A 12,065-nucleotide genomic window follows, 5' to 3' on the forward strand; every position below is an offset into this window, starting at 1 on the left:
AGACATGATCAGCACTATTTTGGACTTGAAATTGTACAAAGTGATGTGCAAAAGAATAGTTTGCATATTCTGGCAATATTTTGAATTTACTGATAAAAATAAGAAAGGAATAGGATTAAATAAATAATGAGTTAAACTTGCATTTTTTTTACACCAGTATAAGTTTTGGGGAAATCTGAATTAGACTAATTTAAAACTGACTAGATACAGGCTTGAAACCATGCTATTAAATGTATGCTTAGTATCCTATTATTAATAGGAATTATTCCAGAACTGTGATAGGGAATGGATCCGAGAACCTCCCTATGTATTTGTCATTTTGTCTAAGTGTTTATCTCCATTTATGGAGCCATTCCATGGTGAGTGAGCATTACTTGTCTTTTCTTTTTGTAGGATGCTTAGCCATGAATGGGCAATACACTCACATAAAGAGTTTGTTTACTGTTCCTGTTAATGAACTTGTCTTTTCCACTCTTTTCACCTTGGGCAGTGATACAGGACACAGCAATCAGTTTAGTGTTGATGAAAATCACTTCTGATGTGCTCTTCTTTGCTGTGCAGTACCTGCTGATGTTTCCTGCTGCCCTGTTCCAATGACAGCTAGCAAAGTACCATTTCTTTTGGCTATTCCATTTTGTTGGATGTTCTTAATGAATAACGTCCCTCTATTTTAGTGCCAATAGTGTTAATCTGCAAAGAATGAAATACAGATGTACACTCCTTCCTTTTAGAAAAAGCTGATTTTTAAATATTTCTCTTTTGCAATAGACAGCTCTCTGAATGTTTGACTAAATCGCTCACATTTTATGTGAATATAAAACTCTAAAATCAACATTTGCTATTGAGTTAATCAACAGTATGGATCTCACTATCAGGCTCGAGCATCAACATCCCCTGTGATTCTTGTTGGCACTCATCTGGATGTTTCTGATGAAATGCAGCGTAAGGCCTGCATGAGTAAAATCACCAGAGAGCTGCTGAACAAGCGAGGCTTCCCAGCAATCCAGGATTACCACTTTGTCAATGCCACAGAAGAGTCTGATTCCATCATCAGACTTCGGAAAATCATCATAAAGGAGAGTCTTCACTTCAAGGTGAGATAGATACTGGTTTTAATGTTGAAAACATCCTTGTTTTACTTAAGTGAATGCATTTTTGAACATTATTGCATAATTAAATAAATTCCCGTGTGATAGCAAAGTCATCTTGCCTTCTATAAAGTGTTACAGCAAAATAGTGAATGAAAATCACCAGGTTTGTTTTAATTTGATTTTCTTCCCAGAAAATTAACTTAAAATCCCAGCAAAGTTCTGTTTTCAAGCACTAGGGCCATAAATCAAGTATTCAATGAAAAACAAGCCTTCTTTGTCTTACAAAGAAATTTCATTAAAACCTTGGTTTCTTGGGCGGTACCATGTAATTACAGTAAGTATTGCAAGATTTCAGGGGACAGGAAATAGGATGTTCTGGTTTGTGAAAACCAACTGATTTCCCATTTACTGTTTTCAGTTTACATAGCATGAAACTATTTCTATAAAGAGGAAAGTGAATTAAAAAGCAGGAAAGGAAGATCCTGTGGTCTGAGTGATCCTCCTAGATTGGAATATCTGCACTTGTAATTCTGTCTCCAAAGTCATCCCAACTCATTCCCTGCCCTATCCTTAGCCACAACATGAAGCCCTGAGTGTGGATGAAGAGACCTGCCCAGGCATGGAGCTTGTAGAAAGACAGGATCTTATCTGTAACAAAAAGAATATACTTTTTTTTTTAATTTATGCAACAACACATTTTTCATTTTTCATTTATGTCATAGCACATTAAAGAGAAAAGGTGATGTCCTGTGCTACTTAAATCAATGGCAGAGCTTCGTGAATCATACCAGAACCCAAATTTCTTCCAAATGACTGTTTGGAAGATTTTATAGAGCAAATGATGTATTTATGACTAGCCTCACACCAGTGGTGCTACAAATGAGTTAAAGTGTACACACCTGTCTTGTTTCTCTCAGGAATTAGCAGCTTAGCCATATCCAAATTGTCTCTAACTTCATTCCAGTGCAAGGAACAGCTAACCAGTCCTAAATGGTGAGGAGGTGCCCTCTCAAGTGAAATGGGTTAATTCCTCCTCTCATACATCCTGTAGGCATGAACTGAGCTGGTGTTGTTATGTGGCTCTGTGTCTCACCATACTTATTGAACACCCCAGAGAAGTTCTGCTTGTTGAAAAATGTTGTTCCTTTAATGTCTACATCTCTTGAGACTATGACTTAAACTGATGTTTAAATTTCTACACAGATGTAAGGTGGCCTGAAAGAAATGAGATAATTACCATAAATTATGTAGGTAATTTGTGAAAGGAATGTTACAAGGCTGCAATCTCTAATCTGCTTAGAGATTAGACCACATTAGTTAAGTATTCAGCATTGTCATCAAGTACTCCGGAGTCTTTGAAATTACACAAGGTACTAATTTCATCTGCACAAGGTACCAATTATATTTTTGACACATTAAAAACATCACAGTACATTGGTGAGAGAAAAATTACAGTTATGAGGCCAGTTTGTAAATATTGGGAAAGTTGTTTCCCATTTCCTCAGAAAAGTTGATTGGTCAGCACGCATGGAGGAAGGAAAACCTGACTGGGTACTAGTGATTACCAAATACCAAAGGGTGTCTGCAGGCAGGAACAGAGGCTCAGAGCACCCATTTGTGTCACTCGTGTGGCTAAATTTATTTCATTCTATTCTCTTGTCCACTGACTGCCAACAGTGGAGACTTTTAATCAAGCTACTACCCTCTTCCCCCCCATTTACCTAAAGACATGGCTAGATATATTACATACTACAAGAAGTAAAGGTTTTATTATTAATTTGTCTATTGCTCTGTATTAACTGAAGATGTATGATACAATCTGCTCATACAGTGAATATTTTCCTTTTACTTTGAACAAAAGTTTCTCTTTGAAATAACATCTTCTGAGAGACCTCATTTATTATTTTTTATGTACAAGTAATATGGAAATATTTTCTTCTCTGAGTAGTTATTTATAGGAAGACATTATCATTCTAAAAGAATAATTACTTACATCTACCTTTCAGAAGCCATGTTAGTCAATAAATGAGCGTTCTTGGTCCTTTCTGCTTCTATTGAGTGGACATACACTTTATATCTTAGTTTTATTTTCGTCATTTCACATGAATAAATTAATACATATATTAAATAATAATAAATGTATTTATTATTTGCATACTTTATTATACACATAATAAATAATAAATTTAAGATTATTATTCATAATTTTACAGATCAGAGATCAGCCAGTGGTGGGTCAGCTAATTCCTGACAGCTACCTGGAGCTGGAAAAGAGAATTTTGCTGGAACGTAAAAACGTCCCAGTGGAATTTCCTGTAATTGATCAGAAACGCTTGCTGGAACTGGTACAAGAAGGCCAGTTACAGCTGGATGAAAATGAACTCCCTCATGCAATTCACTTTCTGAATGAATCAGGTAAAATATTCTCTTCAATATGTGTTTGTTAACACTTTGTTGTAAATCTGCAGCTGACAGATCTGTACATGATTTTATGTCTTTCACAAGGTAGCCTCAAAATGGTAAGCTGAGGTGTCTAAGCTTGGGTAACATCAGTTTGTTAAACCACATTATTGGGAAGGGAATGCCATGATGTGAAGGATCAGTACTGTAACAATTTATATCTCTTGCTCTCTTTTACCCCTCCTTGGAAACATTCTACTGCTGGTTAGGCAGTACAGTTGCTGAAGAAAGATGCAATTGCTCCAATCACTCAGATAGAATTGTGGTTAGAGGAATACATGTAACAGCTTATCTCAGTGCAGTACTGACTTCTAAAATTAAATAATAAACCACACAGATCTTAGCAAAAATGCAAGTCAGATTAAAAATCTAATGAAAATTCTGAAAATGAAGGTAAAGCTGAGCATGCTGTGCTTGCACTCTACTATTCTGAGATACTGACATCAGTATAGCTGTATTTAGTATTCAAATTGTTTATGCCAAATCATATAATAAAACCAGCCCAGAGCAGAGTGCTTACTTTGCTTAATATGGATCTTGAGCAATGCATTGCTAATTAAGTATTCTTTGTGCAGGTGTTCTCCTTCATTTCCAGGACCCAGCACTACAGCTGCGAGATCTGTATTTTGTAGATCCAAAGTGGCTCTGTAAAATCATGGCACAGGTCAGACTGATCACTCTTTGTATATGCAATTATGGTACATTTCCCCTGTCTAAAGCCACTGTAACTCATCAGTGTTCCTTCTTCACCATTTCTTTATTGTTTCATGATCTAGAATTTTCTCAAGGACCACATTTTTTTACTTTTTTCTTTTCTGTTTCTGTTGCTTTCTGGACAACTGTGTTATTGCTTGTCTGTTCTTACATTGTAATGCCCTATATAATTTAAACTGCAACACACACAACAATACATGTAAAATTGAAAAACCCCATGGATGCAAGGTAATCCTGCAATATGTTGCCACAGGTTAGAATGAAAGCTGGAACTTTGGACTAAAGGCTGTAAGAATAAGGGAAAATTGTAATTGTATGCCAGGTACAGATGGCAGAGACAAGTGAGTGGATATGAAGTTGGATTGGGAGAGCAGCAGATAGACTGCTTAAGTGACACCATGAAATGGTGATCTAGAAACACTCTCAAAATTTATTATATATATTCAGATTTTCTAACCTCTGAAACTTTTATCTAATGATGAATGTACACCTGAAATTGTTTCACTTTTTTTAAAAGATTCTGATGGTGAAAGTAGAAGGCTCTTCTAAATACCCTAAGGGAATTGTGAAGCGTTCAGATGTGGAAAAATTCCTTTTGAAGAAGAGCAAGTTCCCTAAAATCTATATGTCACAATACTTTAAGCTTCTGGAAAAGTTTCAGATTGCTTTGCCATTAGGAGAGGACCAACTACTAATCCCAAGCAGGTAAGCAAGGAGCTAAACCCACAAATGACAGCCATAGAGATTGATCAAAATTGAAACCTCCCATCAGGCTAACTAGTTTCACTGATCATCAGAGCAATTTGGTACATGAAAGCATGACAGACTCTTTGTATATTACATTTTAGTAAATGCTTTCAGAAGAGATATGTTAAACTGATCTTGTAGCAGATAAAGCTTATGTATCAACATGCTGGGTAAGTGGAAACTATAAATTATAGAATACTTTATGAGTATAGTACTTCTTTCACAGTTACCATGCTTCAAGACTGCAGCAAGGAGGTTATAATTTAGCTTCACAGCACTGTGCCAGCATTACAGATATTTATTGAAATTTAAAAGATAACAAAACATTTCCATAACTTGTTTGCATGAAGTGAGAACCACTGACAAGTTACTCAGAGTCACTATCTCCTTCAAAAGTGTACATACTAAATGTGGTGACAAAAAAGTGCTATGACTTTGAATGTGGTATTTTGGTTTTATCTGAGGCAAATAACTCAGTTTCTCTGCCTCAGTTACAGATTTCCCTAATGTGTTTAGTAATGTTTATGTTGCCTAGTGGAGAGAGTGTTTCATGGCTGCACTGATTCAGATTTTTATGTCCTTCAAAGCCCTGACATAGGAAGATTTTATCTGAATATCTTACCTGCCTTATGTGTGTCTTAACTTTTTCTCATATTTGCATTAAATATCTAATGATCCATTAGTGAGCTACAGTTGGGTTTAAATTACAGTCAGAACTTCACTTTGACACAAGCAAGCATAATAAACAAACACACTATCTGTTAGCTCCCTTACCATCTGGATCATGCATTCATTAATAAATCATGCATTTTACATTATAAATAATATATATGTCATAAGCTCAGATATATTACGTCATCAAATATTTTTCTTCTTTCAGTTTGTCTGATCACAGACCTGTTATAGAGCTTCCCCACTGTGAAAATTCTGAAATTATCATCAGGCTGTATGAGATGCCATACTTTCCTATGGGATTTTGGTCCAGGCTCATCAACAGGTTGCTTGAGATATCTCCTTACATGCTATCAGGAAGAGGTACAAATCTTTATCTTCAAAAGGAATAGTGTGCAAGTTTGCCTTGAATGCCAACCCTGCATGTTAAAGCTTTAGTCCCCAACACTGTTTTGCTTTAGCTAAATTCTGAACACTTCAAAACTGTAAGAAAAATACAGTGGTTGTTTTTGTAATTTAGACGTATCCAGGAACAGATAGTGCCTGATCTTGCAGTTGTGTGTAAATGAAAGTTAAGGTTGTGAGTGGTCCATTTCTCCCCTTCACATGCTAGAGATAGGGGAAATCCATATGTTTACTGCTATTTGCTTCCACAAAGAATACAGGAAGGGATATGTCTTCCACACAGAAAAACAAACTGCTTTTCTTCAGGTTCATTAATTCTCCCTTTATTTAAGTCTCAAAGCTATGCTTTTATCAGAAAGAGGGGATATGTTTTTACTTTTTTTCCAAGAATTCCATGCTTTCACATGGTAATACTCTACAAATATCATCTGTAAATGCCTGATGTCCTGGCATTTGAGTTTCTTCTGAGCATCAAATTCCAGTTGGATCCTGCTATTTCATGAGTATGTAACAGGAAAAATTTAAATCACAGCTTTTTTTCATATTTTGCCTGAGATATTCTGTGCTTGAACCTGAACGTACCTAAGCATTTCTGTAATGCCTACCTGCTGCATGACTTGCCACCTGGTTAAATACAATTTGTGAGTATGCCTTCTAGAACTGAACACAAGTTGACATATATTTCATTTTTGTGGGGCTGTGCTGCCTGCAAGGTTGTAGCCTTTGTTTTGTTTGTTATTTGGGTAAGTATAACCCTACAATCATAGTTATACATTCAAAGTACCATGAATTATTCTGAATATTTTAAAATTAACATTCATATTGGAGATCAGACTTGTAATCTAATTTTGTGTTTTCCAGAGCGAGCTCTTCGTCCTAACAGAATGTACTGGAGACAAGGCATCTACTTGAACTGGTCTCCTGAGGCTTATTGTCTAGTGGAATCAGCAGAATTTGACCACAACCCTGACAGTTTTTTGAAAATCACAGCACCTTCTTGCAGAAAAGGTTAATTATTCCTGAGCCTGAATTTTGCTCCAGTTTGATTGCAGCTTGGCATTTTGGTTTGTTGTGCTTCTGCTTTTGGAATATAGAATTTGTCTTTGCAATTAAAAGTATGGCAGACTGGGTCTGTAATTCCCCTCTTTTTGTTTCTCGAAGGGTGCATCCTTTTGGGGCAAGTTGTGGATCACATAGATTCTCTTATGGAAGAATGGTTTCCAGGTTTGTTGGAAATAGATGTTTGTGGTGAAGGGGAAACACTGTTGAAGAAATGGGCGCTGTACAGCTTTCAAGATGGTGAAGAACACCAAAAAATACTACTTGATGACTTGCTTAGGAAGGCTGAAGAAGGTATATATTTATGCCATTTGAGGTATATAGAGGTGCACTTGTATCTACACAAATACTATGCAACATCCCCTTTATAACATTTGTGTATTTCATGTTATTTAAAAATGTTTCATTTCCATAAGAAAAAATTAGTTTAAGTCAAAAGCAGTTTGGGGTTTTTTATGTCAGAGCTGTCTAGTATATATAAGAATAGAATATGAGACATTGCATCTACTCTGTGTAGTTATATAAAAATAGCCATAATGGAAAGAATCATTTTGTCATAATACTGATAATGCAGCTTCAATCTTGGAACTGAATCCAGCAGATAGCAAAACTAATATTTGATCTCTTGGTTGGATCACATAGCACAGTAATTTAAAAGACAATATTCAGTATGGCATTCTACATACTGACAGCATTCTTTCTTTTTACAGACACAAAAATTATGTCTTGGTTAGTGTTACATTGCAGCCATTTTTTTTCACATTTAATAGGTACATATATAGAACCTTGAAAATACTTAAACATGGAGGAACCAAGAATTTGAATGGCAAACTTAATTAGTATCTATGTCTGTGTGCATGCATATGCATACATATATATATATATAAGCACATATATTAATCTTATTTTAGGTACATTGATCTTATGCATTCTCAGAGGTCCTCATGCCTTTCAGTGCTTTTTCACTGATACCTTTCTTTTTTTTTTTTTTTCATTTTCATTTTCTCTTTTGTTTTTCTTAGGTGACCTTTTGGTAAATCCAGATCAACCAAGACAGACCATTCCAATTGCTCAGATTGCTCCTGATCTGATACTTGCTGATTTGCCTAGAAATATTATGTTGAACAATGATGACCTGGAATTTGATGAAGCTCCTGAATTTCTCTTGGGTAAGCATTATTTTGTAGGGTGTGGGTTTTTTATGAAGATTATGTAAACAAATCTATTGAAGTCAGTTCTGCAACATATGAAAAGCATTTTGGAGATTTATTTTCTGAAGAAATGTATTCTTTTAAAGTATTCTGAATTCCAGGTTATTGAGTTTTGAATTTTCCATTAATTTGTGCACTAGGACACTGGTTTTTATGTGTTTAGTTTACTGATCATGAATCTTAACACAGTAGATGATCCACATATTTTAAAACTGAACCCTTTCAGCTTCTTTTTGAGACATGGTTGTTATCCCTTTTTTAATAATACTCTTCAATGTTATTGTTCAAAAGGTGATGGTGGCTTTGGATCTGTGTACCGTGCATCCTATGGGGGTGAAGAGGTTGCTGTAAAGATTTTCAATAAACATACTTCCCTCAGGCTCCTAAGACAAGTAAGAAATCCTGCCTTTTTTTCTGTAATGCTGCTTTTGGAATACCAGCCCTAGCAAAGAGTTTTAAAAGTTTAAGTAAATTACAAGTCCTCACTCTAAAACATTCCTCAGTTTACTTCAGATGTAGAGATTATGCTTTTTGCACTATTTCATCTGATTTTACAATTTGCAGGAGCTTGCAGTGCTTTGTCACCTCCACCACCCCAGTCTGGTGTCTTTGCTGGCGGCTGCAATCCGTCCCCGGATGCTGGTGATGGAATTGGCCCTCAAGGGATCTCTTGATCGTTTGCTTCAACAGGAAAATGCAAGTTTAACTAGAACACTTCAGCACAGGATAGCTCTGCATGTAGCAGATGGCTTAAGGTAAATGTGACTTCTGCATTGCTGTAAAAACAGGATATAGCTTCAAAGATGCTATACTGCAGATGAAAAGCTTCTGTTCTCTCACATCTCAAGCAGAATATTTCCTGGCTCTGACAAATTCTTGTATTTTTATGGTTGATTGGCTGATATGTAATGTGTACTTTCATTATCTGTTTTTTTCCTGCTAACAAGTGATGTTCATATAAGTAGAGAAATTGCAAGACTCCAGGTGCAATTTCCATGTGGCTGTTGATTTCTTACTGAAATGTCATAGAAATTAATTTAGTGCATTTTTCAAGTTCTGAAAGTTCATTAATCACCTCACCTCATTGCAGTGTGACTTTAAAATGACAAAACATGCAAGAAGGTTAAGCTTAAGGTACTAAGATGCATTTTTCAAACTATCAGTGACTCTTCAGATAAAACTTGGTACTAAAAGACTGCAATGTAAATAGTAAAGTAGTAAACAGTAAAATGTATTTCAGAACAATTATAAAGTCATTATCCAGAAAGGCTGTGTCTTGTTGGTGATGTTTGACATTTGTAACACAATATTTCATGTTTGAAAGCACAATTTACTGTTACAAGAATAATGCACTCAGTGTGTGTATACAGATGCATCCCTAACTTGTGAATGCTTTCAGTAAATATTTTTTGATTACTAGGTACCTGCATTCAGCAATGATCATCTACCGTGATTTAAAGCCTCACAATGTGTTGCTCTTTACCTTATATCCCAATTCAGCTGTTATTGCAAAAATAGCTGACTATGGCATTGCCCAGTATTGTTGCCGAATGGGAATAAAAACCTCAGAAGGCACACCAGGTATGGAAATAGGATTTGATTTAAAGTCCATTATGTCCAAAAATAGCTAATATATTTTTAATGTAGTCTGTAAGAAGTAACTCAAATCTGTATTCTAGTTGAAAGTCACAAAAGGGAGTCCTAATCATATTACAAGTTGTGATGCCAGATTTAGATCTCTTGGCCATTCCTCCTGTTCATGTTTTAACACCTTTTAGAAGAACCAAGAAGTATATTAAAGGTTTAAAAAGAAGAAATTAAATTGCATGCATTCATAATATTTTTTTGTCTGATTTTGATATGGTTATTGTGATATTTTAATTATACTGCTAACATTTTTTGCTTTAATTTCCAGTAAAGTGTATGTAAGTCTTAATTTTTTTAAGGCAATAAATATCTTCACTGTTCCCCAACTTTAGAGAGAACCTATTAGCATCCATTCTAAAGCCCTGAACAACTCAATCACTTTGAAAAGTTCCTTTAGATCCTTTAAATTGTGTTTGGGAGCATCACTTCAAGTGTTAAATGTTAGTCCATCAATAAAGACTGCAGACTTGCCCTTGATTTTCAGCATTCATTGATAAAGTAATTATTTTACATTAAAAGGGGCAGGAGCTCTGTAACTGATGTAATGTCCCCTTCTTTTATACTTACTGTTGATATTTTTGGACATCTGCCAAATACAAGCTGTTGCCAGCCCAGAAATAGTTTGTTTTTCCTTGCACTTCCTGTGCCATATTTATCAATCATTGTTTACTTTTTAAAGTACAAAGATGGCTTCATCTTGACATGAAGCATACTTATTAATGAATGATTTATTTGCAGGATTTCGAGCGCCAGAGGTTGCCAGAGGAAATGTTATTTACAATCAGCAAGCTGATGTTTATTCATTTGGCTTGCTGCTTTATGACATTTTAACAGGAGGAGGTAGAATAATGGAAGGCTTGAAGTTTCCAAATGAATTTGATGAATTAGCAATACAAGGAAAATTACCAGGTATGCCTTGTTTCTAAAAGTTTTAGCTTTTGTCCTGCCTCCTCCAGAAATAACATGTCTTATGAGTTATGTTGTATCTAACAGTGATCATAGAAGGAGACTTAGAAAAATATAACATTCTTCATATTCCTTCTGCATTACAATATGGAATTATTGGCTGCTGGAAGGAAGATTAAACAGGCCATCAGGCTGGAGGTGATGTAATCATCATCATCTGGACAATATAACTCAGGACAACATAACTTGGGCAATTTCTGCCAGTGTTGAGAGCTGTTGAATTTTTATAGCACTACAAGCTGAATGTCTGGTGTTCTTATTTATTGCCCAGCAATAGTGGGTATACCCATGAAACATTCTTTAAGGAATGTTTTGGTCCATTTAGGAAAGAACAGCATCACTCAGTCTGGCATAGCTTCTCCATTATGAGAGGCAGAGTGTTCATACATTTTCTGCTCCTTAAGGAGAACAGTCCAGTTCTAAGCTCAGACAGTTTCCGCCCCCTTTCTGAAGAGGATGTCCCAGGAACTGATGACTAAGTATCTCCTAAATGCAGCTGTATTGACTGTATTGTAAGCCCTGTGCAATAATTGAAGTATTAGTTTCTGGAGTTCCTTCAACCTATGCTCATAATTTTTATACTTCCACCAAAAGAGGGGCTAGCTGATCTCACAAGCAAACAGTGCCTGTCTCTTGCTGCACTGAATATGTTCATTTGCAGGTATTCATCAGTAATGTTACCTGTCTGAGGTAGGACTGGAATATTTGCTGTGGATTATGATAAACTAAAAGGAAAAGCAATACAGGCACCATCATGAATGATTTATTCTCAGAGAGTTCAGCAGCTATAGTCATAAGATACATATTCCAAGCACTATGTGGGAATTTAAATTTCCATATCTTGTAAATGCTATATGGAGTTGTTTATCTATTTTCTGTACCTTTTATTGGAAGTTCATCTGTATTCCATATAACTCAGAAGAATAAATGTGGAAAACAGTGTTTACAGGAATTTGAAAGACTGTTGACTGAGGTGCCATAGCCTTGAATGGCCAGCATTAGTGGAAACACAGCCCAGGATTCAGTCCCAGGCACAGGGACATTAAAGAAAAAGCAAAAGCAAAATCTGCTGTTAATTAAAAGGGCTCTAGTT

General features: G+C 35.7%; 1 protein-coding gene across 1 annotated transcript in view; it reads left to right on the forward strand.

Annotated features, from left to right (window-relative positions):
• Positions 1-12,065, forward strand: part of LRRK2 (leucine rich repeat kinase 2) — a 64,149-nt gene that overhangs the window by 39,800 nt on the left and 12,284 nt on the right. Inside the window, exons 31-42 of the mRNA XM_071423890.1 lie at positions 876-1,094; positions 3,305-3,506; positions 4,127-4,215; positions 4,783-4,970; positions 5,893-6,047; positions 6,951-7,097; positions 7,251-7,442; positions 8,171-8,317; positions 8,651-8,751; positions 8,924-9,114; positions 9,780-9,940; positions 10,745-10,915. Coding sequence (XP_071279991.1) covers positions 876-1,094; positions 3,305-3,506; positions 4,127-4,215; positions 4,783-4,970; positions 5,893-6,047; positions 6,951-7,097; positions 7,251-7,442; positions 8,171-8,317; positions 8,651-8,751; positions 8,924-9,114; positions 9,780-9,940; positions 10,745-10,915 — 1,963 coding nt within the window. The remainder of the gene's footprint in view (positions 1-875; positions 1,095-3,304; positions 3,507-4,126; positions 4,216-4,782; positions 4,971-5,892; positions 6,048-6,950; positions 7,098-7,250; positions 7,443-8,170; positions 8,318-8,650; positions 8,752-8,923; positions 9,115-9,779; positions 9,941-10,744; positions 10,916-12,065) is intronic.

The sequence above is a fragment of the Agelaius tricolor genome, unplaced genomic scaffold, assembly GCF_023055355.1.
Source record: "Agelaius tricolor isolate 1412-34295 unplaced genomic scaffold, bAgeTri1.0.p SCAF_3, whole genome shotgun sequence".
Classification (NCBI taxonomy): Eukaryota; Metazoa; Chordata; class Aves; order Passeriformes; family Icteridae; genus Agelaius; species Agelaius tricolor.